The sequence below is a fragment of the Pistacia vera genome, unplaced genomic scaffold (genome assembly GCF_008641045.1).
Source record: "Pistacia vera cultivar Batoury unplaced genomic scaffold, PisVer_v2 Contig122, whole genome shotgun sequence".
NCBI classification, from domain to species: Eukaryota; Viridiplantae; Streptophyta; class Magnoliopsida; order Sapindales; family Anacardiaceae; genus Pistacia; species Pistacia vera.
The window spans coordinates 690,413-718,116 of NW_022195271.1; the positions used below are offsets into that span (position 1 = coordinate 690,413).

Genomic DNA, 27,704 nt, shown 5'->3' on the forward strand with positions numbered 1-27,704 from the left:
GCCTTAAGAATTGAGTTACTCCCATTTGCATCAAAAATAAAAAGATGTTTTGCCTTTTGTGTGCTTCCCAAAGGATTCTGAAATTGAGAGACAGAATGAGTTCATCTTTGGATTGCTAGTGGCTTTATCCGGCAGTCAAAATTTTGAGCCAGAAGATATTGGCATTGAGATATGCAATGAACTATATTGACGATCCTTTTTCCAAGATGCAAAAAAGATGATTTTGGGAATAATTTATTATTTAAAATGCATGATCTTGCACAAGTTATTGTGAACGATGAATTTGTTTTATGGAGGCCAAAGGTTCAAATAATATCTCAAAAGGCACTCTTCATGCAAGAATAAATCTTGACTTGTTGCAATCTTCATGTACAAGTTTTGAAGCTTTGTATGGAGTTGAAACCTTCAGGAATTAATCATGGCTCCAGCCTCGGGATTTTCTTGTGACATCTCGAGATTAATCTCATGAGAGTTCTCCGTATGCCTGCATTGGAGTGTCGTTGTCATCTTCAATTCGGCATTTAAAGCATCGAAGATACCTGGACCTTTCTCACAGCTATATCAAACAACTTCCTAATCACTTTGAGCTTGCTTAATTTGCAGACTTTGAATCTAAAAAATTGTTTTAAACTTCGGAAGCTACCTAAGCACAGTGATCCTTGAAAAATCTTCGACATCTTTATCTGAGTACTGTTACGACTTATCTCAAATGCCTCTAGATATTGGACAGATCACTTACTTAAAAACTTTAACTCTCTTCATTGTGGGTAGGATGACAGGTTGTCCCATGGCTGAATCGAAAGATTAAATCTTGGAGAAGAAGTACGTGTCACGCATCTTAATAGAGTGGCAATCTAATGGATGCCCAATAAGCCAATTTGGTTGAAAAACCGAACCCACGCCGCTTGGAACTATCTTGGGAACTTGATAGTGAATTGCAATCCCAGAAAAAGGTTGAAAAAGTATTTGAAGCCCTCCAGCCTCACCCAAACCTTGAAATTTTGATGATTGAAGATTATAAAAGTGCCAAATTTCAGTTTGGATGAATTATCAAATTTTGAGTAATGTTGTTTCCATCAAGCTCTCTCACTACGAGAATTGTCGACACTTCCTCCCTTGTGGCAATTTGATATCTTCAATTATAATTTGATTCACCTGATAGTTTTGACCCTAGTTTCCAATGCGATAAAATGATGAGAAAGTTTCCGTCTTTGGAGGAACTCTATATATAAATTGCTGAGATTGCAGAGGTTGTCAAGACATGATAGAAGCAGTTATTCTCATGTCTTATGAAGCTAGAAATTTACGACTGTCCAAATTAACACTACCATGTCTTCCTTCAGCAAAAAGTTTACGGATTCGTTCTTGCAATGGGGAACTTTTAAAATCAATCTCACATTTCAGAAGCCTTACTTACATATATGTTGATAGAATTCGCAATTTAGTTTACCTTCCTCATGGGATTCTACAAAATCTCTCCTCCCTTCGCAAAATGTATATTCGAAATTTGAAAGCTTAAAGGTTTGACACAGATCTAGTTAGTCTTAGTGGTCTTAAATCGTTATATATTTTTCATTGCCCTGAGCTTAAGGCTTTTCTAGAGCAGTACAGTACGGAAAGCCTAAACTCTCTTCAGCATTTGACTTTAGAAATGTGCATAAAGTTTTCAAATTTTTCTCAAGGGTAACATCTCTCCGCCCTTGAAGCTTGAGGCTTAATGGCTGCCCAGAGCTGGTGACTTTTCCGAATGGTATAAATACCTTGGTTCCCTCCGGGAGTTGACCATATGTGGCAAACCGCAGGATTTTTTGGTGACAGAAAAATCAATGAGAATTATAACTTGTTTTTTCCTTGAAAATTGTCCAACGTTGACAGTCTTGCCTGAGTCCTAAGGTATGTCCCTGCATTGCAAACATTGACCATATGTCGATACCCTGAACTAGACGTCATTGCCTCACTAGCTGGGAAACTAACATCTCTTCAGTCTTTGCATATTTCTGAATGCCCAAAGTTGTCATCTCTTCCAGCCAGCATCCAGAGCCTCACCAATCTACAAAAATGTCATTTTGGAATGCCCTGAACGGTGAAGCGATGTGAGAAGGAAACAGAGAAGATTGGCACAAGATAGCACTATTCAGGACGTATTGTGAAGAAACCTAAAACTGAATAATACTAGTTGCGTCAGTTGGAAGGATGTCAATCAATGTGCCCCTTTTCAATTTCTTCAATTGCTTAAGTATCAACATTTTGTCCCGTAAACAAAAGATTATATTTTGATTTATTGCAGGTATGAAGAGCTAGTGATACTGTTGGAATGCGCGAAGGTATGGACTGTTAGTTGATGCTTATTGCATAATTATTAATTAATGTGAAACTTTCATGTAATAGTATCTGTATATAACATATTTCTGCTTGAAAGTAACATAGGAGCATATTTAAAGACATATATTTTTAAAGGGATTTATTAATTATTTTTTCTAAAAACTCTCTCATTTATTTCCATGTAATTTAAAAATTTTCAGTAAAAATGCTAATTTTTTCTTTAAAAAAAAAATCTTTAAATATTTTTGGAATCTGAAAATAATCTTATATATTTTGATCAAATGTTGTAAACAATATTTAACCGTTTGTAATTACAATATGAAATAAGTTTAATAATACAGCATACCTAAAAGTTTTGCAGATTCTTATAATTAAAAGAATTTCAAATTTATTCACGTTGGATGAACTCACATGCAGTATCCTTATAAATCTTTCTCAGAGCTTTGGATTTTCTAACTTGCAATTGAAATGGCCGACGCTTTTGTTCATGAACAAGGTCATGTCATTACCAATTTCTTCTGTCTCGACATTTCCACTTATTGAAATAAAGCCATTGGTCTAATTCAGAATAATTGAAATAAAGCAAAAACCTTTTTATTAAGTTTTGAAGGCGATTCTGCAACGGGTCTAAGTCTAAAGATTCAACATGTTGCGAGTTCTATTATAGCTTTTATTGTCCTATCTACACTGAATTCCTGAGAAATGCAAACCAAATTCTTAGCTCAAAATGTCTTCTCACTTTCTCATCACTGTAGACCACTTGAGCAAGAGTCGTTTTCCACTCCCCAATCCCAACAATAGTAGACAGAAATGTCAGCTCAAGGCTACATGCTTCACCAAATTTTCAACAATATATGTCCTTATCTTCATCTCAACGTATATGTGAGATTGAGTATTATAGAGACAGTTTGGCGTCCTTCTGTGACTTCAGCTTGCCTATGTGTATTCAATATTCAATATCACTTACTAGCTCCTAAAGCTTTTGCTCCTAACAACTACCGTACTTTTGCCGTAGTTCTAGTCTTTGACAGACTCCGGTAACCTTTTCTCTCCTAAGCTCACTCAATAATATTTCAGCATCACTGACTTGAGTGTCGAGTGCTTACAGTAGACAGCACACGGTGCCACCTGTGAGCTTCACGCTTACTTTTTTTGTGCAGACAGGTCAGCAGATCATCAATGACCTCAATTACAGGATCAGTCCATTTCATAACTATAGATTTTACCATCTACACTCAGTTAATGAAACTTAATCCTTTCTTCAGCAGTTTCATCTAACCTTCAATAGTCTCTTCATTCTATTGCCAATCTCGTGACAAAATAAATAATAGTGGGTTACCTGCTGATGAACTGAATTTTGGCCTTAGACTTTAACAAGAAGCTCTGTTGCGCAACCACCCAAGATGTCATCTACCTTATAAGCTGCTCTTTAAGCTTTCGCAACCAATTCTGAACTGCCTCCTTTTAGTTGGCATTATCTAGCATCAGTATCCTCGAGCTCATTATGTTGGCTGTCTCATGTAGTTTGATTGAATTCCTGCTGACATGGTACTGTAACATTTCTTCCAGTTTTTGCTGTGCCAATCTACATTTTTAAAGTATTGCAATTGCTCTATGGTTGATTCTCAAGTTAAGTTGTACACAAGTTATACTAGTGAGATCCAAAAGCCTCTTGTAGCTTTCACCAAAGAGGACAGGGGAGTCAGTTTAATGGTGTAAATTTTTATTTGGATAAACAGAGTGAGACCCCTGATTTTCATACAAACAATGCAGCCACCATCTCGGCAGTCCAGTTTCTTCTCCTCCGTCAAGCAGGTATCTCCAGTGCTCCAGTTCTCAATTTAATTCTCTATCAAGCATGCTCATTTTCTATTTCTACCTCATTATTTATTTATTTATTTTTTAATTTGTGGACAGGTTGAGAAAAGAATTACCCTTGAGAATTACCAGTATTGCAGAAGATAATACATATTGTTATCCCAAAAAGAAAATTTCAGAATTAATATTGTTATCCCAATCACGAAAATAATACATATTTTTCATTCAGTTGGGTGAATTAATTTGTGATCAGAAAATAGGAGAATAAATAAAGAACTAGGCAGAGTTTGGGAGATGAAGAGACTTAGAAAATGGAAACTTTGAGAGGTTCCTTGTTGGTGGTCATAATAGTGTTTGTTTTAGTGAATTTCCAAGCACCAGCCCAAGTCATTCTACTAGCCTACAAGTTTCACAGAAGAGATAAAATCAATGAAATTCAAATCAGTAATTTGATTAAAATTGATGACTTGGTTAGTTTAACAAAACTCCGGTAGAGATAAAGGGTAGATGCTGAACAAATTCATCAACTAGTAAAATATTTTAAGCTGATATTCTATAGTGACTTCCTAGAGTCAAGTGTTCAAAATGAAAAAGAAGGAAGTGTAGACATTGAAAGGAGGGAAAAGACTGAAAAGGTTGCAGCCTTGTCTTTCACGTTGAATAATTAATGAGAAGATGCTCCTACAGATAATCCTCATCTTTCACTTCTTTTCACATTCATTGTCAACAAATGGATGGGACCAAAGTCAAAGTCACCAGAAAATTAATTTTGTGATGACAGCTAGATGGTATTTAATTGTGGTTCTCGCAAAGAGGTAGTACAATAATTGTATGTAAACACCAGGTGTTCGATTTTAGATACCTTATTATTTTTTTAAGGAATCAGAATCAAAACCAAAATCGATGGTTCTTTGAAATTTAGAATCAGAATCAGAATCGATGATTCTGGTTCCTAGGTACTCAGAACTAGAACTTATAACAACGGTTTCGGTTTCGGTTCTGAGTACCCAGTAAAATTACATAACCTCTCAAAAGTTTTTAAAATGGTAAAAAAACCCTTAAAAACTTACAAATACCCCTCACCTGACACTTGTTAACAAAAATAAAATTATAAATTATAAATTCAAAATTACAAACTCCATTACTTTGTAAAGGTAGATTCTCAAAAGTTAAACCAAATTACTTTAAATGTTATGAAATATAAATATAAATATATTCACATTACTTTTTCTACAAAAGTTTTTATTAACCCCCTAATCTTTAATTTTATTTTATATTAGTATCGGTTCCTAGTTCCTGATTCTGGTTTCGATTTCTATAGTTAAGAATTGGAACTGAAACTGTACAGTAACGATTCTAAAAATTTAAAACCAAAACCTACCCATTGATAACTGATTCTGGGTAAAAACTAGAATCAAACCCAGAATATCTGTCAGTTTCGATTCCAACCTTTTATTTTGAACATCCCTAGTAAACACCGAGCTCCACCAATGCCTTTTTATCTTTTTCTTTACTCCTGGGAAAGTTATATGCCGGGGGCAGCTGTCTGACACATATAAAGATATTTATATGTACAGAACAACAGTGATGACGACAACTAAGTGTAAATAATTAAATATTGCAAGAGGTAGATGGCGCAAGATGAAAGATAAAGTGAAAAGTGAAAAATATAAGGTGAACTGTTTTGATTTAAAAGGAATTTTTGTTTTAAATGAGAAAAGGACATATTAAAAAAAGTAAGAGAGTAATTAATATTTTATTTAAATTATTATATATTAGTGGAAGGACCCACGTCAATTTCTTTTCACTATTTTATTAGATTCGATTCGATAGTTAGTTACTTCTACCAACTTCTCACGCATTTTTTATTCACTGCATGTCGACTTTAAAGGTTTCAGTAATCTTATCACCTTTAGGGACTGGCTAACATGATGCAATGGAGTATGACAGTAATCATTAATCTGAAGTTAGTGAGTTCTGTCGGTGAAGGCATTTGTCACCGTTACTGTTTCAATCTTATCACATATCTTAGCAGCATGCCACATGACTCAAATTTCCAAGTCAGGACCCACAAATATTGACTCCAAACACCTTCAAGTCTTCCCATAACAAATCTCTCACAGAGCTTTCGATTTTCCAACTTCCAATTGCAAATGGCTGATGCTTTTGTTCAAATTTTGCTGGAGAATTTGAACTCACTCATCCAAAAGGAGGTTGGGTTGCTTTGGGGTGTTGACAAAGACATGAACAAACTTTCCAGCTTGCTCTCAACTATTCAAGCTGTGCTGGAAGATGCTGAGGAGAAGCAAGTGCAAGACAAGGCGCTTCAGAATTGGCTGCAGAAGCTAAAAAAAGCAGCTTATAAGGTGGATGACATCTTGGATGATTGTGCAACAGAAGTCTCTCGATTAGACTCTAAATACCAAAATTCAAGGTTTATCAACAAGGTAAACACTTCTCTCTTAAACAAACTTCGTCCAGATACTATTTTATTTCGTCGCACGATTGGCATTAGGATGAAAGAGATTAGAGAGAGGTTAGATGAAATTGCAGAGGAGAGGATACAGTTTCATTTGAATGAGGTAGTTTCACAGAGGGGAGCTGTAGTCGGAGAAGAACGCCAAACTGGCTCCATCATTACTCAATCTCACGTGTATGGTAGAGATGAAGATAAAGAAATAATTGTTGAAAATTTGGTGAATCATGTAGCCAGTTGTGATGACATTTCCGTCTACCCTGTTGTTGGTATTGGGGGGCTTGGGAAGACAACGCTTGCTCAGGTGGTCTACAATGATGAAAGAGTGAGCATGCATTTTGAGCTGAGAATTTGGGTTTGCATTTCAGAGGATTTCAGTGTGAAGAAGATTATAAAAGCTATAATTGAATCTGCAACTGGAACTGCTTGTGAAGATCTAGACTTAGACCCTTTGCAGAGACGCCTTCAAGATATATTGAACAGGAAAAGGTATTTGCTTGTGCTAGATGATGTATGGAGTGAAGACGAAGAGAAGTGGGATAGATTAAAGTGTGTGTTGGCATGTGGATCGGCAGGTGCTTCGATTATTGTCACTACTCGAAGCAGAAAGGTTGCATCCATTATGGGAACGCTTCCCATGCATCATTTGTCAGGATTATCAGAAGATGAATGCTGGTTGTTGTTTAAAGAACGGGCATTTGGACAAGAGAAAGAAGAACGTCCAAACCTTGTTGCAATAGGGAAAGAGATAGTGAAGAAGTGTAGCGGTGTGCCTCTGGCTGTGAAGTCTCTTGGAAGCTTGATGTGTTATAAAAGTGCGGAAAATGAGTGGCTTTCTATCAAGGAAAGCGACATCTGGAAGTTGCCACAAGATAAAAATTCCATCTTACCAGCCTTAAGATTGAGTTACTCCCATTTGCCATCGAGAATAAAAAGATGTTTTGCCTTTTGTGCTGTCTTCCCAAAGGATTCTGAAATTGAGAGACAAAAGTTGATTCATCTTTGGATTGCCAATGGCTTTATTCAGGGCAGTCAAAATTTTGAGCCAGAAGATATTGGCATTGAGATATGCAATGAACTATATTGGCGATCCTTTTTTCAAGATGCAAAAAAAGATGAGTTTGTTTATAATTTATTATTTAAAATGCATGATCTTGTTCATGATCTTGCACAATTTATTGTGAAGGATGAATTTGCTGTCATGGAGGCCAAAGGTTCAAATAATATCTCAAAAAGCACTCTTCATGTCAGAATAGATCTTGATCGGTTGCAGCCATCAGCTACAGGTTCTGAAGCTTTGTATGGAGTTGAAACCTTGAGGACAATAATCAAGGCTCCAGATTTTTATGTAGATAATCTCTGGGGATCTTTTTGTGACATCTCAAGATTAATCTCGTTGAGAGTTCTCTGTGTGCCTGGCATTGGAATGTCATTGTCATCTTCAATTTGCTATTTAAAGCATCTAAGGTACCTGGACTTTTCTCGCACCAATATCAACCTGCTTCCCGAATCACTTTGTAGCTTGCTTAATTTGCAGGTTTTGAATCTGAAAGATTGTTTTGAACTTCAGAAGCTACCTAAGCGCATGAGACGCTTGAAAAATCTTCGACATCTTTATCTGAATGGTTGTACCAAGTTATCTCAAATGCCTCCAAATATTGGACAGATCACTTGCTTAAAAACTTTAACTCTCTTCATCGTGGGTGAGAGGAGAGGTTGTCACTTGGCTGAATTGAAAGATTTAAATCTTGGAGAAGAATTATGTGTCATGCATCTTAATAGAGTGGGCAATCTGATGGATGCCCAAGAAGCCAATTTGGTTGAAAAACCGAATCTACGCCGTTTGGAACTATCTTGGGAACTTGATAGTGAATCGGAATCCCGGGAAAAGGTTGAAAACGTATTTGAAGCCCTTCAGCCTCACCCAAACCTTGAAATTTTGAAGATTAGAGGTTATAAAGGTGCCAAATTTCCAGTTTGGATGGAGTATCAAATTCTTAGTAATGTTGTTTCTATCACGTTCTCTCGCTGTGAGAATTGTCAACAACTACCTCCCTTGTGGCAACTTCCTTGGCTTCGATATCTTACAATTATAAATTTGATTAACTTGGAGTACATTGATACAAGTTTCCAAAGCGAGAGAAAATTCCTGTCTTTGGAGGAACTCATTATTCATAGATGTCTGGGATTGCAGAGGTTGTCAAGACATGATGGAAGCGAGTTATTCCCATGTCTTACGAAGCTAGAAATTTATGACTGCCCTGAATTAACCCTACCATGCCTTCCTTTAGCAAAAAGTTTACGGATTTATTTTTGCAATGGGGAACTTCTACAATCAATCTCACATTTCAGAAGCCTTACTGACCTAAGTGTCGTTGGAATTCGCAATTTAGTTTACCTTCCTCATGGGATTTTGCAAAATCTCTCCTCTCTTCGCCATATGTATGTTGAAAACTTAAAAAAGCTTAAAGGATTTGCCACAGATCTAGTTAGCCTCAGTGGTCTTAAATCGTTATATATTTCTCGATGCCCTGAGCTTGAGGCTTTTCCTGAGCAAGTACTGGAAGGCCTATACTCTCTTCAACATTTGACTTTAGGAATGTGCATAAAGTTTTCTAATTTGTCAGAGGGGTTACGACATCTCTCTGCCCTTGAAAGCTTGACACTTAATGGTTGCCCTGAGCTAGTGACTTTTCCGAATAGTATCAAATACCTTAGTTCCCTCCGGGAGTTGACCATATGTGGCAAACCCGCAGCATTTTCACGTGACAGGAAAATCAAGGAGATTTGTAGATTGTCGTTTGTCGAAGAATGTGGCGGAGAAGACAGTGATTGTCCAAAGTTGACAGTGTTGCCTGAGTCCATAAGGTATGTCCCTGCACTGCAAACATTGAGCATATGTCGGTACCCTGAACTAGCATCATTGCCTCACTGGCTGGGAGACCTAACATCTCTTCAGTCTCTGAATATTTATGAATGCCCGAAGTTGTCATCTGTTCCAGCCAGCATCCAGAGCTTCACTAATCTACAAAATTTGTTCATATCCAAATGCCCTGAACTGGTGAAGCGATGTGAGAAGGAAACAGGAGAAGATTGGTACAAGATAGCACATGTTGCGAACATTATTGTGAAGTTACACTGAATAATTACTAGTTGCATCAAGTTGGGCGGTATGAAGTTACACTAAATGTGTCCCTTTTCAATTTCTTCAATTGCTTAACATTTTGTCCCCATAAACATAGATTATATTTTGTTTTGTTGCAGGTATGAAGAGCTACTGATATTGCAGGAATGCCGTGAAGGTATCAACTGTTAATTGATGCTTATTGTATAATTATTAATTAATGTGAAACTTTCATGTAATAGTATATGTATATACATGTTTCTGCTTTAGTATATAACCTAAAACCACGAAAAGGCTCTGTGACCAATTTCATTTTGGTTATGCTTTTCTCCTTGTGTGGAGAGAACTATACTAAATTGCCACATACTGGTTTTTCATATTCATTTGTATCTAAATTTTTGTTTGATTGTTTGCGAAATTCTTATGGAATTCAACTGGTATGACAAGAGTTAGCGGTTTGCTTGGAAGGAAGAGTTATTTAAATTTGCAATTAAATTTAACAATTGAAGAAGGTGACAGTTTCAAGCCTCAAAGACTTAAACCTTTGGGTCAACTTAAATTAAATTCCGGCGATGGAGAAACTGAACGACTGTTGCTGGTCCATAATGGCATTCGTTGCCATTAGCGTTACAATTTTCATAATTCGTCTTCTTTACATTCTTTATTTAACGGGAAAACCTAGCCGCCGTAAATCCTTACAGCCACTCTCGACGCTCGTTGTTTTAGGTTCAAGTGAGTCTATTTGATATAATTAAAATCCAATCAAATTGCTGTTCTTTTTATTATTATAATTCATCAGATTCTATTGTCAATTGAATTTGTGAAGGCGGACACACGGCGGAGATGATGAATCTCTTATCGGTACTGCAAATGGACAGGTTTGCACCGCGCTTTTACATCGCTGCTGCCATTGATAATATGAGGCTTCAAAAGGCTCGCGTTTTCGAGGATTCTTTGGTTCATATATTCTGTTATTAAATTGTGCGCTTTTATTCCCATAATTGCAAATTTGATTTTTTTTGTCCATATCAAATTTTCGATATTTAGAAGCTTTGAGAATGTCTGATCGTTATATTTTAAGTTACTGTTAGTTTTGTAGGTGTTAAGTAAATACTTTTAACTTATTAATTATTGATCCGTTAATCAGTCAAGCTAAAGTAATGCCTTTTAAAAATCAAGTGTAGTAGGTAAAGGAGTGATGCACTCTATGTGCCTCACAGTGATGAAAACAGCAGACTCACAACCATTCGGGCAAGATCTATGGACTGAATCTTGAATACGGCAGGAGTTAAGGAAAATGATAGAACACTGACCTGTTAAACCGCCAAGATACACACAAACAACTCTATCCAATACCAGTTCAAACAATCAATAAGCACAAAAAAGAAAAGGAAATAAACTCTATATTGATATTAAAACAGAACAGTACATCCAGAAGATCATGTTCTATCATCTACTCAGCAATCTATCAGCAAAATGGAACAATTCTAAGTACAGCAAAAACGAAGATAAAGACTGAACTTCGAGGGTCAGTCACCTCCCCTTCTAAACCTTAACCTTCCTTCTGAATATCCCTCAATTCCCTCTGTCCGTCACTTTTATTCCCTGACACCTTTTGCTCATAACCAAATTCTTCATCCTTCCAATCTCATTAAGCCTCCTGTCCTCCCAAAAACAACTCCTAACACTCATGTATAACAAATATTCCTCTACTTCTCACCTCTACGCTTCCTACTGTAGACCAACCTCCCAAGTGGCTCATCAGAAAACAAATGATTTAGCATGATGCTAGAACCCCTAAATTGGTTAGGGAGTAGTCCGAATAGAATTTTTAGATTGAGTTTGTGGGGACTGATTTAAAGTGAGTTTGCTTACTGGTTTTAGGGGATTTCTGAAGGAAAACAAAAGTTCCAAGTTAGTGACTCAAAGCTTTGGTATGGAACTCCTTGAAACATTGTATACCATCTGTTATATAGGTGGTCGTTTAGAAGTTCTCTTTATGTGTTGCTCTCTATTTACATATACTGTATATGCAAAATAACTGATATCAGTCATCAAGTTGATCACACTCTGCCTTTTTTGGATGCATGATATTACGAACTTCTATTGTGTAATGTGTAAATTAACATGTGAATGGTGGAGTCAAGAGAATTTTTTTTCTGTTATCTGGATGATGTTAAATGGATACATAAATGCCATTCATTTCACTTAAAAGTTGCATCACATGTATTGCACCTGATTATGGTATTGCTTGTCTTTTCTTCCAAATCATGCATTTACTAATTTAAGTCTTTTTCATTTAATTGGCTTTTGTTTATCTTCAGAATGTAGTCAAGGGATCCTCTGCACAGTTCATGCAGATCTACAGAAGCAGGGAAGTTGGTCAATCATATATAAGCTCTGTTTGGACACCGTTACTTGCCATTGCTCATGCACTGTGGCTAATGATTAGAATCAGACCACAAATGGTATTAGCTTTGACCTTTTACCTCGTGTTCTGTTGTAGTTATTGCAATGTTACTTAAGCGTTTTCTTAAATCTTATAATCACTGATTATCAAATTCCTTTCTATCTAGGCTCTTTGCAATGGACCTGGGACTTGTATTCCTCCATGCGTAATTGCATTTTTATTTTTGGTATGTGGAAGATACTTCTGAACCCTTAGGTTTTACCTTTTTTTTGGCTAGATAAAGGCTGAAGTGATGGTCTTAAGAGTCCCTCATTTTACTTTGTCATCTTTGCCAGAAGGTCATGAGAATATATGGTCTTCTGTTTTCTATGTTGAGAGTATAGCAAGAGTAAAAAGGCTTTCTTTAAGTGGCTTGCTTCTTTACAAGTTACACATAGCTGATCAGTTCTTTGTGCAATGGCCAGAATTACAGAGAAAGTATCCTCGAGCTCATTATGTTGGCTGTCTCATGTAGTTTGATTGAATTGCTGCTGACACGGTACTGCAACATTTCTTCAAGTTTTTGCTGTGCCAATCTACAGTTTTAAAGTTATTGCAATTGCTCTATAGTTGATTCTCAAGTTAAGTTGTACACAAGTTATACTAGTGAGATCCAAAAGCCTCTTGTAGCTTTCACCAAAGAGGACAGGGGAGTCAGTTTAATGGTTTAAATTTTTATTTGCATAAACAGAGTGACACCCCTGATTTTCATGCAAACAATGCAGCCACCATCTCGGCAGTCCAGTTTCTTCTCCTCAGTCAAGCAGGTATCTCCAGTGCTCCAGTTCTCAATTTAATTCTCTATCAAGCACCATCCTTTTCTACCTCATTTTTTTTTTATTTTTTTTTATCTTTTAATTTGCGGACAGGTTGAGAAAAGAATTACCCTTGAACATCAGACACAACACCCCTCTTCTACACTACCACTATAAGAAAGCAACTCTTAAGTTTAAATCATCAACAGAATTGCTTGGCTCCCCTATATATCTCCATTTAGACCAAACCCACAACAGCCCAACTCTCCAAGAAAGTGGGAACAGTGAAGCCCCACAAGCATTTTTATCTCTGTCTCCTGAATTTCCACCTTTAACCCAACAAAGCTCTCTGCAGATAAACCCAACAACGACCGATGATCAAGAATCTAATGATGTTGACGACAATAGAATATTAATGCAGCTTCTGGGTATATCCGATCATTTTGAAGAGAGAAACGAAAAAGAGGAAGGGTGGGGTGGGGTTTTATGTAAAGACTGTTCGAGTTAAGGGACCCAAGTGTGAGGAGGAGTGGAGAGACTGGAGGGATGCATTAAATACTTTTTGGGAAGTTGCAAAGATGAGGAGGCTTTGAGGTTGGCTTATTTGCTTATGGGCAAAGCTGCTTTTGCTTTAGATGGTGATGAATGTGGATTTGGTGGCTTGGAGTTTCCTTCTACTATAGATGAATCCTTAAAGAATGATCCACCAAAAGAGTAAAAGCACACTTCGTATACAGGCTATACTTGTTGGAATTAACTTGTACTAGGTGTGACCGATTAGCTGTTATTCATTGTTGCTTTTGTGAAATCTGAATAAATAGTTGTAAAATGTAATAAATTTATCAATTTTTTCACTTGTTTGTCGGTGGGGTTCATAATGTTTACTTGATTTTCGGTTGATTTTTTTTTTTTCTTTTTTTTCAGTCATTGAATAATAATGTGAAGTATAAACTTCTAATGGACACAATGTGTATTGTGTAACTTATTGATTATAATGGCTGATCAAATTCCATTAACAGTAATCTTATCACCTTCAGGGACGGGCTAACTAGGGGTATGACGGGGCCACACCATAACAGAAAAAGTAAGTTTTTGTAAAAGCTTTCGTTTCTTTTTTAGTCTGATAATAAATTAATCTGAAGTTAGTGAGTTCTGTCGGTGAAGGCATTTGTCACCATTACTGTTTCAATCTTATCATTTAATCATTCTACACATATTTTTAGTCTGATAATAAAATAAGAGTAGAAATTGCATTTCCATCTTCATCTTCCTTGAAAATTCCATAGACAAACAGGGAAAGGCAGCACTTTGAAAAGCCTTCTATTTCTTTTCTCTTAATTTTTAATCTGTAAATTTCTTAGCAGCATCCCACATGACTCAAATTTCCAAGTCAGGACCCACAAATATTGACTTCCAAACACCTTCAAGTCTTCCAATTCCATTTAACAGTAATCTTATCTTGTCACAGAAAAAGTAGGCTTTTCTAGAAGCTTTCATTTTTTTATTCTTCTCAATCAGTTAGTGAGTTCTGTCGGCGAAGGCATTTGTCACCATTACTGTTTCAATCTTATCACTTAATCATTCCTTGAAAATTCCATAGACCGAGAAAGCTAGCCTTTTTAAAAGCCTTACTATTCTTTTCTCTTAATTGTTAATCTGTAAATTTCTTAGCAGCATGCCACATGACTCCAATTTCCAAGTCAGGACCCACAAATATTGACTTCCAAACACCTTCAAGTCGTCCAATTCCATTTACTCATCTACTCAGGCCATCTCTATCCCCTTCCCATAGCAAATCTCTCACAGAGCTTTAGATTTTCCAACTTGCAATTCCAAATGGCTGATGCTTTTGTTCAAATTTTGCTGGAGAATTTGAACGCACTCATCCGAAAGGAGGTTGGGTTGCTTTGGGGTGTTGACAAAGACATGAACAAACTTTCCAGCTTGCTCTCAACTATTCAAGCTGTGCTGGAAGATGCTGAGGNATCGCACACAAACGTTTCTATATTATTTGCTAGTACTTGCAATCACAATTCTCTCTCTGAGCTTTGGAATTTTGAACTTGCATTTCAAACGGGCTTCTGTTCAAATTTTTCAGGAGAATTTGAACTCACTCATTCTAAAGAAAGTTGGGTTGCTTTGGGGTGTTGACAAAGAAATGAAGAAACTTTTTGGCTTGGTCTCAACTATTCAGGTTGTGCTTGAAGATACAGAGGAGAAGCAGCTAAAAGTAAAAGTAACAAATACTTTGCCCTTCTTAGATTAGTTGGTAATCTGTTCTTTTCTTAACTGGCCAGCACATGACTCAAATTTCCGAGTCAGGTTTTCTGCCATAAATTCTTCCTTACAATATTGACTTTCAGGCTACATGCAAGTCTTCCAATTCCATTTACTCAGGCCACATCTATCTCCTTCCCATAACAAATTTTTCTCAGTGCATTGGATTCTCAAACTTGCAATTGCAAATGGATGACCCTTTTATTTGAACGAAATAGAGACAACAACAGGAACAAAATATAATATTAAAACAAATCAAACAGTAAACAAAGAAAATAATACGCGCGATTTACCCTGGTTCACCCAATGTATGCTACGTCCAGCTGAGTCAATATTATTGCAATATGCCTCATTTCTCTCGTTTACAATGAATGAATTGCTCTCACACACATAACAAGAGAAAAGTATGATTATATACTAGGTTTAAGAGATTAAACCTAGTTTTACAAGGATTCTTATTCCTAAGCCCAATCCAAAAAGGACTCCCGAGTGCGCCTCCGTTACCCATTAATGCTGAAGTAGTCAACAACTCCAACATTATTCAAGTTTTGCGGGAGAATTTGAACTCACTCATCCGAAAGGAGTTTGGGTTGCTATGGGGTGTTGACAAAGACATGAAAAAACTTTCCAGCTTGCTCTCAACTACTCAAGCTGTGCTGGAAGATGCTGAGGAGAAGGAAGCGCAAGACAAGGTGCTTCAGAATTGGCTGCAGAAGCTAAAGAAGCAGCTTATAAGGTAGATGACATCTTGGATGATTGTGCAACAGAAGTCTCTCGATTAGAGTCTAAAGACCAAAATTCGTGGTGTATCAACAAGGTAAACACTCCTCTTTTAAATGACCTTCGTCCAGATACTATTTTATTTTGTCGCAAGATTGGCATTAGGATGAGAGAGATTAGCGAGAGGTTAGATGAAATTGCAGAGGAGAGGACAAAGTTTCATTTGACTGAGGCAGTTTCACAGAAGGGAGCTGAAGTCGGAGAAGAACGCCAAACTGGCTCCATCATTACTCAATCTCAAGTGTATGGTAGAGATAAAGATAAAGAAATAAACGTTGAAAATTTNTTCATATCAGAATAGATGTTTATTTGGACCAATCGTCATATAAAGGTTCTGATTCTTCTAAAGCTTTGTATGGAGTTGAAACCTTAAGGACAATAATCGTGGCTCCAGATTTTTCTACAGATAATGTCTGGGGATCTTTTTGTGACATCTCAAGATTAATCTCGTTGAGAGTTCTCTGTGTGCCTGACATTGGAGTGTCGTTGTCATCTTCAATTCGCTATTTAAATCATCTAAGGTACCTGGACTTTTCTCGCACCTGTATCCAACTGCTTCCCGAATCACTTTGTAGCTTGCTTAATTTGCAGGTTTTGAATCTGAAAGATTGTTATCAACTTCGGAAGCTACCTAAGCGCATGCGATGCTTGAAAAATCTTCGACATCTTTATTTGAATGGCTGTACCAAGTTATCTCAAATGCCTCCACATATTGGACAGATCACTTGCTTAAAAACTTTAACTCTCTTCATTGTGGGTGAGAGGAGAGGTTGCCACTTGGCTGAATTGAAAGGTTTAAATCTTGGAGGGGAATTATGTGTCACGCATCTTAATAGAGTGGGTGATCTGATGGATGCCATAGAAGCCAATTTGGTCAGAAAATCGAACCTACGCAGCTTGGAACTATCTTGGGAACTTGATAGTGAATCGGAATCCCGAGAAAAGGTTGAAAAAGTATTTGAAGCCCTCCAGCCTCACTCAAACCTTGAAATTTTGAAAATTCAAGGTTATAAGGGTGCCAAATTTCCAGTTTGGATGGATTATCAAATTCTTAGTAATGTTGTTTCTATCAAGCTCTCTGACTGTGAGAATTGTCGACAACTTCCTCCCTTGTGGCAACTTCCTCGGCTTCGATATCTTAAAATTGAAAATTTTATTAACCTGGAGTACATTGATGCAAGTTTCCAAGGTGAGAGAAAATTCCCGTTTTTGGAGGAACTCTGTATTGGTGGATTGCCGAGGTTATAGAGGTTGTCAAGACAGGATGGAAGCGAGTTATTCCCATGTCTTACGAAGCTAGAAATTTACGATTGTCCTGAATTAACCCTACCATGCCTTCCTTTAGCAAAAAGTTTACAGATTTATTCCTGCAATGGGGAACTTCTAAAATCAATCTCACATTTAAGAAGCCTTGCTTACCTACATCTTGATACAAATTGCGATTTAGTTTACCTTCCTCATGGGATTCTGCAAAATCTCTCCTCTCTTCGCAAAATGTCTATTAGAAATTTCAAAAAGCTTAAAGAGCTTGCCACAGATCGAGTTAGGCTCAGTGGTCTTAAATTGTTAACAATTTCTGAATGCCCTGAGCTTGAGGCTTTTCCGGAGCAAGTACTGGAAGGCCTAAACTCTCTTCAGCATTTGACTTTAGAAATGTGCATAAAGTTCTCAAATTTGTCAGAGGGGTTACGACATCTCTCCGCCCTTNATGGCCAATGGCTTTATTCAGGGTCGTCAAAATTTTGAGCCAGAAGATGTTGGCATTGAGATATGCAATGAACTATATTGGCGATCCTTTTTTCAAGATGCAAAAAAGGATGAGTTTGGGAATAATTTATTATTTAAAATGCATGATCTTGTTCATGATCTTGCACAATTTATTGTGAAAGATGAATTTGCTGTCATGGAGGCCAATGGTTCAAATAATATCTCAAAAAGCACTCTTCATGTCAAAATATACGTTGATTCTTTCCAATCATCATACAAAGGTTCTGAAGCTTTGTATGGAGTTGAAACCTTAAGGACAATAATCATGGCTGGAGACTTGGCATTTTCTTGTGATATCTCGAGATTAATCTCATTGAGAGTTCTCCGTATGCGTGCAATTGGAGTGTCGTTGTCAACTTCAATTCGGCATTTAAAGCATCTAAGGTACCTGGACCTTTCTTCCAGCGATATCGAACTACTTCCCGAATCACTTTGTAGCTTGCTTAATTTGCAGACTTTGAATCTGAAAGATTGTGATCAACTTCGGAAGCTACCTAAGCGCATGAGATGCTTGAAAAATCTTCGACATCTGTATCTAAATAGTTTTACCAAGTTATCTCAAATGCCTCCACATATTGGACAGATCACTTGCTTAAAAACTTTAACTCTCTTCATCGTGGGTAAGATGAGAGGTTGTCACTTGGCTGAATTGAAAGGTTTAAATCTTGGAGAAGAATTACGTGTCACGCATCTTAATAGAGTGGGCAATCTGATGGATGCCCAAGAAGCCAATTTGGTCGGAAAACCGAATCTACGCCGCTTGGAATTATCTTGGGAACTTGATAGTGAATCAGAATCCCATGAAAAGTTTGAAAAAGTATTTGAAGCTCTCCAACCTCACTCAAACCTTGAAATTTTGAAAATTGAAGGTTATAAAGGTGCCAAATTTCCAGTTTGGATGGATTATCAAATTCTAAGTAATGTTGTTTCTATCACGCTCTCTAACTGTGAGAATTGTCGACAACTTCCTCCCTTGTGGCAACTTCCTCGGCTTCGTTATCTTACAATTATAAATTTGATTAACCTGGAGTACGTTGATACAAGTTTCCAAGGTGAGAGAAAATTCCTGTCTTTGGAGGAACTCTGTATTAATGGATTGTCGAGGTTACAGAGGTTGTCAAGACAGGATGGAAGCGAGTTATTCTCATGTCTTACGAAGCTAAATATTTACGGCTGTCCTGAATTAACCACCCTGCCTTGTCTTCCTTCAGCAAAATTTTTATTTATTTCTTCCTGCAATGGGGAACTTCTAAAATCAATCTCACATTTCAGAAGCCTTACTTGCCTACGTCTTCAGAGAAATTGCGATTTAGTTTACCTTCCTCATGAGATTATGCAAAATCTCTCCTCTCTTCATGAAATGTCTATTAGCAATTTCGAAAAGCTTAAAGGGTTTGTCACAGATCGAGCTAGCCTCAGTGGTCTTAAATTGTTAACAATTTCTGAATGCCCTGAGCTTGAGGCTTTTCCGGAGCAAGTACTGGGAGGCCTATACTCTCTTCAGCATTTGACTTTAGAAATGTGCATAAAGTTTTCTAATTTGTCAGAGGGGTTACAAAATCTCTCCGCCCTTGAAAGCTTGACACTTAATGGTTGCCCTGAGTTGGTGACTTTTCCGAATAGTATCAAATACCTTAGTTCCCTCCGGGAGTTGACCATATGTGGCAAACCCGCATCATTTATCAATGGTATTTGTGACTTGGTCTTTTGGACAGAATGTGGCAGAGAAGACAGTAATTGTCCAAAGTTGACAGTGTTGCCTGAGTCCATGAGGTATGTCCCTGCACTGCAAAAATTGAGCATATGCTGGTACCCTGAACTAGCATCATTGCCTCACTGGCTAGGAGACCTAACATCTCTTCAGTCTTTGAATATTTATAAATGCCCAAAGTTGTCATCTCTTCCAGCCAGCATCCAGAGCTTGACCAATCTACAAAATTTGTTCATATCCAAATGCCCTGAACTGGTGAAGCGATGTGAGAAGGAAACAGGAGAAGATTGGTACAAGATAGCACATGTTCCGAACGTTATTGCGAGGTATGTCAATCGATGTGCCTATTTTCAATTTCTTCAATTGTGAAGTTACACTAAATAATTACTAGTTGCATCAAGTTGGGCGGTCTGTCTATCAATGTGTCCTTTTTCAATTTCTTCAATTGCTTAACATTTTGTCCCCATAAACATAGATTATATTTTGATTTGTTGCAGGTATGAAGAGCTAGTGATATTGCAGGAATGCCGTGAAGGTATGAACGGTTAGTTCATGCTTATTGCATAATTATTAATTAATGTGAAACTTTCATGTAATAGTATATGTATACACATGTTTCTGCTTAAGTATATAGCCAAAAACCATGAAAAGGCTCTGTGATCAATTTCATTTTGGTTATGCTTTTCTCCTTGTATGGAGAGAACTATACTAAATTGCTACATACTGGTTTTTCGTATTCATTTGTATCTAAATTTTTGTTTGATTATTTGCGAAATTCTTATGGAATTCAACTTTTACATTGCTGCTGCCACTGATAATATGAGTCTTCAAAAGGTTCGCGTTTTCGAGGATTCTTTGGTTCATAAGGTATATTCTGTTATTAAATTGTGCGTTTTTATTCCCATAATTGCAAATTTGATTTTTTTGTCCATATCAAATTTTTGATATTTAGAAGTTTTGAGAATGTCTGATCGTTATATTTTAAGTTACTGTTAGTTTTGTTGGTGTTAAGTAAATACTTTTTAACTTCCATTAATCAGTCAAGCTGAAGTAATGCGTTTTAAAAATTAAAAGTGTAGTAGGTAAAGAAGTGATGCACTCTATGTGCCTCAGAGTGGTGAAAACAGCAGACTCACAACCATTCGGGCAAGATCTATGGACTGAATCTTGAATACGGCAGGAGTTGAGGAAAATGATAGAACACTGACCTGTTAAACCACCAAGATACACACAAACAACTCCATCCAATACCAGTTCAAACAATCAATAAGCACAAAAAAGAAAAGGAAATAAACTCTATATTGATATTAAAACAGAACAGTACATCCAGAAGATCATGTTCTATCATCTACTCAGCAATCTATCAGCAAAATGGAACAATTCTAAGTACAGCAAAAACAAAGATAAAGACTGAACTTCGAGGGTCAGTCACCTCCCCTTCTAAACCTTAACCTTCCTTCTGAATATCCCTCACTTTTATTTCCTGACACCTTTTGCTCATAACCAAATTCTTCATCCTTCCAATCTCATTAAGCCACCTGTCCTCCCAAAAACAACTCCTAACACTCATGCATAACAAATATTCCTCTACTTCTCACCTCTACGCTTCCTACTGTATACCAACCTCCCAAGTGGCTCATCAGAAAACAAATGATTTAGCATGATGCTAGAACCCCTAAATTGGTTAGGGAGTAGTCCGAATAGAATTTTTAGATTGAGTTTGTGGGGACTGATTTAAAGTGAGTTTGCTTACTGGTTTTAGGGGATTTCTGAAGGAAAACAAAAGTTCCAAGTTAGTGACTCAAAGCTTTGGTATGGAACTCCTTGAAACATTGTATACCATCTGTTATATAGGTGGTCGTTTAGAAGTTCTCTTTATGTGTTGCTCTCTATTTACATATACTGTATATGCAAAATAACTGATATCAGTCATCAAGTTGATCACACTCTGCCTTTTTTGGATGCATGATATTACGAATTTCTTTTGTGGAATGTGTAAATTAACATGTGAATGGTGGAATCAAGAGAATTTATTTATTTATTTTTTTCTGTTATCTGGATGATATTAAATGGATACATAAATGCCATTCATTTCACTTAAAAGTTGCATCATATGTATTTCACCTGATTATGGTATTACTTGTCTTTTCTTCCAAATCATGCATTTACTAATTTTAAGTCTTTTTCATTTAATTGGCTTTTGTTTATCTTCAGAATGTAGTCAAGGGACCCTCTGCACAGTTCATGCAGATCTACCGAAGCAGGGAAGTTGGTCAATCATATATAAGCTCTGTTTGGACAACTTTACTTGCCATTGCACATGCACTGTGGCTAATGATTAGAATCAGACCACAAGTGGTATTAGCTTTGACCTTTTACCTCTTGTGTTCTGTTGTAGTTATTGCAATGTTACTTAAGCATTTTCTTAAATCGTATCATCACCAATTTCAAATTGCTCTCTATCTAGGTTCTTTGCAATTGACCTGGGACTTGTATTCCTCTGTGCGTAATTGCATTTTTATTTTAGGTATGTAGAAGATACTTCTGAACCCTTAGGTTTGGGTTTTTTCTTGGCTAGATAAAGGCTGAAGTGATGGTCTTAAGAGTTCCTCATTTTACTTTGTCATCTTTGCCTGCAGGTCATGAGAATAGTCGGTCCTCTGTTTTCTATGTTGAGAGTATAGCAAGAGTAAAAAGGCTTTCTTTAAGCGGCTTGCTTCTTTAAAAGTTACGCATAGCTGATCGGTTCTTTGTGCAATGGCCACAATTACAGAGAAAGTATCCTCGAGCTCATTATGTTGGCTGTCTGATGTAGTTTGATTGAATTCCTGCTGACACGGTACTGCAACATTTCTTCAAGTTTTTGCTGTGCCAATCTACAGTTTTAAAGTTATTGCAATTGCTCTATGGTTGATTCTCAAGTTAAGTTGTACACAAGTTATTCTAGTGAGTCAGTTTACTGGTGTAAATTTTTATCTGCATAAACAGAGTGACACCCCTGATTTTGATACAATTTATTTTAACTTTTGTCATTGACTTTTGGAAACAAAATTTCCTTGGATTTTCTTTGAGGGTTGGTTTTCAGACTGCCTTCCTGGTTCATGTTAGTTATTGCTGTTTCTACTGGATGGATTTTTAAGGCTGTTTATAAGTCAACTCTTTCCCTTTCATAATGCCTTTTTATAGTAGATGGAACATCTTAGAAAAGACTGAAGCTAAATTTCCAGCGCTAGATTTTATTGATTGAATAAATACTTGTGTAGGACTGAGAATGTTTTTATGCTTGTTAGTTATATTTCTGGTTTTGTGGCAAATGAAAAGAACATTGAAAGGCAACCGGGTTGCACAAATGTGGGAGAAAGTAGGTACTGTAGATAAAAGCGCAATCCAATGCATTATGATACTGAAAGAGACAACGAGTAGGACTAAAATAGGTGGCTGTATTTAGAGGGTACCATTGGTGGCGAGAATTCTGGGTGGTGACCACAGTGGTAAGGATTTAGAAGAGTTAATCATTTCCACCTCTTTCATAATGGAGTCGTCCTGGAGCTTAGCCACTGACTGGCCAGAGAGGACAGTGTATAGATGGATGACCATTTGAAGCTACCACTTGTACTGTATTAATGAGACGAGGGCAGAGGGCTTGTTGATTTATTGGTGAAATTTGAAAAAGAGGTGAGCTGGCTTCTTTTGCATCTCATCGCTTGGAAGAAATCAAAGAAAAGGATGGTCATGGGAGGACAATTTGATGACGGAACAGTTATCTGTCAGTTTTATATAGTCTCTCTCAATTGTTATAGTTTTGCGTGCATTTCAACTAATACTTGAAATCTATTAAACACTCTATAAACTCAAATGATTAGATAAGTTGAGTCCATTGAACACCTTATAAATCCAAATGATCAGGTAAGCTGAGTCCTTTGAGCATCTGACAAGCCTAAATGATCAAGTAAGTCACAATATTATTGTGATAGGTGACCCTAAAGTTTGAAGCAAGAATTCAAAGAAATGAGTAAACCTCCTTAACCATCAGGTTAACTCTCACGAGTATTTTCCTGATAGAGGAAAAATAATAGAGTTTTCCTTTCCCGTTTCCACTTGTTAACGTAGTTATCCCAAGACTTAAACTCTATTTGTGAAATGTATATATTGTTTTTTTTGAAAATATTACAATTTCGGTAGAGATCAACTCAAAGAACATGTAAATCTTACATCTATAGTTGGTTGGTCCTGAGAATTCTTTTCCATTCAACTATTGACTCCCATTAGAGGCTTGAACAACTTCATCAGCTTTTCTCTTCTCATTCTTGGACTCACAGTCGCCAAGATAGTGCTGGCAATCAACTTGGTGAATTTTTTCTATATAGTAATCCATTAATTTACAATTGTGCATACCAATTTAATGATGCTCTCAAGAGTAAAAATATAATTGATGAAGAAAAAGGGACAGGAGATCCGAATACAATTTCCAAAAATGGTGGATGTAATGTTATACAGTTTCATACTGAATAACGAAAACAGCTTTGTATTATTTTTTAGAATTATACCCAACTGTTCATCAAAACTTTTCAACCAAATAGACTTTATTATGCTTTTTAACAAATAAAAAAGAATATTTGGATTGAAAGTTTACAACTATTTCCTAGACAAAAGATCCTGCAAACATGCATACTTATTTGATGAAATTAATGGGACACCATCACTGCTTGTGAAGTGTTCATCAAAGATGCAAATTCCTCTTTCCTCTATAAACTAAAAATCCACAAGCTTACAGAACCACAAACAGTGTAAAGGGCAAAAGCAAACTATAATTCAAAAAAAAAAAAAAAAAAAAAAAATCAGCTAAAACACAGAGAGAAGCAATACACAAAGCTAATACTCTAAGCATCATATCAAAACGGTCTGAACGTTCTTTTTCTGCAGAAAATCAAAATATTCACACAGAATATAATCTAAAAACTTGACATGCTGCGGTAACATGTTGAAACGACCGTACAAAGGAGTGCAAATAGTAATTCTTTCGTGCCTTATTTGCAATATCAAATTCATTAATGGGTTGGGCTTCGAAAACCAGCTCAAACGGATAAAGAAGTAACCAAAGAGCAACTGGCTATACCCGATCATTTTGAAGAGAGAAAAGAAAAACAGGGATGCGTTGAATACTTTTTGGGAGGTTGCAAAGATGAGGATCCTTATTTGCGTATGGACAAAGCTGCTTTTGCTTTAGATGGTGATGAATGTGGATTTTAACTATAGACTTCCAAACACCTTCAAGTCTTCCAATTCCATTTACTCGTCTACTCAGGCCACCTCTATCCCCTTCCCGTAACAAATCTCTCACAGATCTTTGGATTTTCCAACTTGCAATTGCCAATGGCTGATGCTTTTGTTAAAATTTTGCTGGAGAATTTGAACTCGCTTATCCGAAAGGAGATTGGGTTGCTTTGGGGTGTTGACAAAGACATGAAAAAACTTTCCAGCTTGCTCTCAACTATTCAAGCTGTGCTGGAAGATGCTGAGGAGAAGCAAGTGAAAGACAAGGCGCTTCAGAATTGGCTGCAGAAGCTAAAAGAAGCAGCTTATAAGGTGGATGACATCTTGGATGATTGTGCAACAGAAGTCTCTCGATTAGAGTCTAAAGACCAAAAGTCATGGTGTATCAACAAGGTAAACACTTCTCTCCTAAAGAAACTTCGTCCAGATAATATTTTATTTCGTCACAAGATTGGCATTAGGATGAAAGAGATTAGAGAGAGGTTAGATGAAATTGCAGAGGAGAGGATAAAGTTTCATTTGAATGAGGTAGTTTCACAGAGGGGAGCTGAAGTCAGAGAAGAACGCCAAACCGGCTCCATCATTACTCAATCTCACGTATATGGTAGAGATGAAGATAAAGAAATAATTGTTGAAAATTTGGTGAATCATGTAGCTTGTTGTGATGACATTTCCGTCTACCCTATTGTTGGTATTGGGGGCCTTGGGAAGACAACGCTTGCTCAGGTGGTCTACAATGATGAGAGAGTGAGCATGCATTTTGAGCTAAGAATTTGGGTTTGCATTTCAGAGGATTTCAGTGTGAAAAAGATCATAAAAGCTATAATTGGATCTGCAACTGGAACTGCTTGTGAAGATCTAGAGTTAGACCCTTTGCAGAGACGCCTTCAAAATATATTGAACAGGAAAAGGTATTTGCTTGTGCTAGATGATGTATGGAGTGAAGATGAAGAGAAGTGGGATAGATTAAAGTGTGTGTTGGCATGTTGATCGTTAGGTGCTTCGATTATTGTCACTACTCGAAGCAGAAAGGTTGCATCCATTATGGGAACGCTTCACATGCATCATTTGTCAGGATTATCAGAAGATGAATGCTGGTTGTTGTTTAAAGAACGGGCATTTGGACAAGAGAAAGAAGAACGTCCAAACCTTGTTGCAATAGGGAAAGAGATAGTTAAGAAGTGTAGCGGTGTGCCTCTGGCTGTGAAGTCTCTTGGAAGCTTGATGCGTTATAAAAGTGAGGAAAATGAGTGGCTTTCTATCAAGGAAAGTGAGCTCTGGAATTTGCCACAAAATAAAAATTCCATCTTGCCAGCCTTAAGATTGAGTTACTCCCATTTGCCATCGGAAATAAAAAGATGTTTTGCCTTTTGTGCTGTCTTCCCAAAGGATTCCGAAATTGAAAGACAAAAGTTGATTCATCTTTGGATTGCCAGTGGCTTTATTCAGGGCAGTCAAAATTTTGAGCCAGAAGATATTGGCATTGAGATATGCAATATACTGTATTGGCGATCCTTTTTTCAAGATGCGAAAAAAGATGAGTTTGACAATAATTTATTTTTTAAAATGCATGATCTTGTTCATGATCTTGCACAATTTATTGTGAAGGATGAATTTGCTGTCATGGAGGCCAAAGCTTCAAATAACATCTCAAAAAGCACTCTTCATGTCAGAATAGATGTTGATTCTTTCCAATCATCATATAAAGGTTCTGAAGCTTTGTATGGAGCTGAAACCTTAAGGACAATAATCATGGCTCCAGCTTTTTGTACAGCTAATGTCTGGGAATCTTTTTGTGACATCTCGAGATTAATCTCGTTGAGAGTTCTCTGTGTGCCTAACATTGGGGTGTCGTTGTCATCTTCAATTTGCTATTTAAAGCATCTAAGGTACTTGGACTTTTCTTGCACCTATATCGAACTGCTTCCCGAATCACTTTGTAGCTTGCTTAATTTGCAGACTTTGAATCTGAAAGATTGTTTTCTACTTCGGAAGCTACCTAAGCAAACGAGATGCTTGAAAAATCTTCGACATCTGTATTTGAATGGTTGTACCAGGTTATCTCAAATGCCTCCACATATTGGACAGATCACTTACTTAAAAACTTTAACTCTCTTCATCGTGGGTGAGAGGAGAGGTTGCCACTTGGCTGAATTGAAAGGTTTAAATCTTGGACAAGAATTACGTGTCACGCATCTTAATAGAGTGGGCAATCTGATGGATGCCCAAGAAGCCAATTTGGTCAAAAAATCGAACCTACGTCGCTTGGAATTATCTTGGGAACTTGATAGTGAATCAGCATCCCAGGAAAAGGTTGAAAAAGTATTTGAAGCTCTCCAACCTCACTCAAACCTTGAAATTTTGAAAATTGAAGGTTATAAAGGTGCCAAATTTCCAGTTTGGATGGATTATCAAATTCTAAGTAATGTTGTTTCTATCACGCTCTCTAACTGTGAGAATTGTCGACAACTTCCTCCCTTGTGGCAACTTCCTCGGCTTTGATATCTTACAATTATAAATTTGATTCTCCTGGAGTACGTTGATACAAGTTTCCAAGGTGAGAGAAAATTCCCGTCTTTGGAGAAACTCTGTATTGATGGATTGCTGAGGTTACAGAGGTTGTCAAGACAGGATGGAAGCGAGTTATTCCCATGTCTTACGAAGCTAGAAATTTACGATTGTCCTGAATTAACCACCCTGCCTTGTCTTCCTTCAACAAAAAGTTTAGTGATTCATTTCGGCAATGGGGAACTTCTAAAATCAATCTCACATTTCAGAAGCCTTACTTGCCTACGTCTTCATAGAAATTGCGATTTAGTTTACCTTCCTCATGGGATTCTGCAAAATCTCTCCTCTCTTCGGGAAATGTCTATTACAAGTTTCAAAAAGCTTAAAGGGGTTGCCACTGATCGGGTTAGCCTCAGTGGTCTTAAATCGTTAACAATTTATGA

General features: G+C 37.0%; 3 protein-coding genes and 2 pseudogenes across 4 annotated transcripts; all 5 read left to right on the forward strand.

The window, feature by feature from the left end:
- The first annotated feature begins 6,276 nt into the window (after positions 1 to 6,276).
- LOC116114440 (putative disease resistance protein RGA3) lies at positions 6,277 to 17,694 on the forward strand. 2 transcript variants are annotated; one of them, XM_031400592.1, is made up of 2 exons: positions 6,277 to 7,872; positions 16,303 to 17,694. In XM_031400592.1, the coding sequence occupies exons 1-2, from the start codon at positions 6,294 to 6,296 to the stop codon at positions 17,247 to 17,249; spliced, it is 2,526 nt and encodes an 841-aa protein (XP_031256452.1). In that variant the 5' UTR covers positions 6,277 to 6,293; the 3' UTR covers positions 17,250 to 17,694. The 2 variants fall into 2 exon arrangements, with proteins under 2 accessions (XP_031256452.1, XP_031256457.1); XM_031400597.1 differs by having other exon boundaries at positions 6,277 to 7,862; positions 16,293 to 17,694.
- LOC116114456 lies at positions 7,880 to 13,808 on the forward strand (annotated as a pseudogene).
- On the forward strand, positions 17,496 to 20,028 carry LOC116114842 (disease resistance protein RGA2-like). Its single transcript, XM_031400986.1, has 3 exons — positions 17,496 to 17,612; positions 17,683 to 19,805; positions 19,977 to 20,028. Exons 1-3 carry the CDS (start codon positions 17,496 to 17,498, stop codon positions 20,026 to 20,028), a joined length of 2,292 nt encoding a protein of 763 aa, XP_031256846.1.
- Positions 20,029 to 20,259: 231 nt separating this feature from the next.
- Positions 20,260 to 22,377, forward strand: LOC116114849 (annotated as a pseudogene).
- Positions 22,378 to 24,852: 2,475 nt separating this feature from the next.
- LOC116114859 (putative disease resistance protein RGA3) lies at positions 24,853 to 27,255 on the forward strand. Its single transcript, XM_031401000.1, is given in 1 exon segment — positions 24,853 to 27,255. A coding segment is annotated over 1 exon segment (2,403 nt).
- Positions 27,256 to 27,704: the final 449 nt, after the last annotated feature.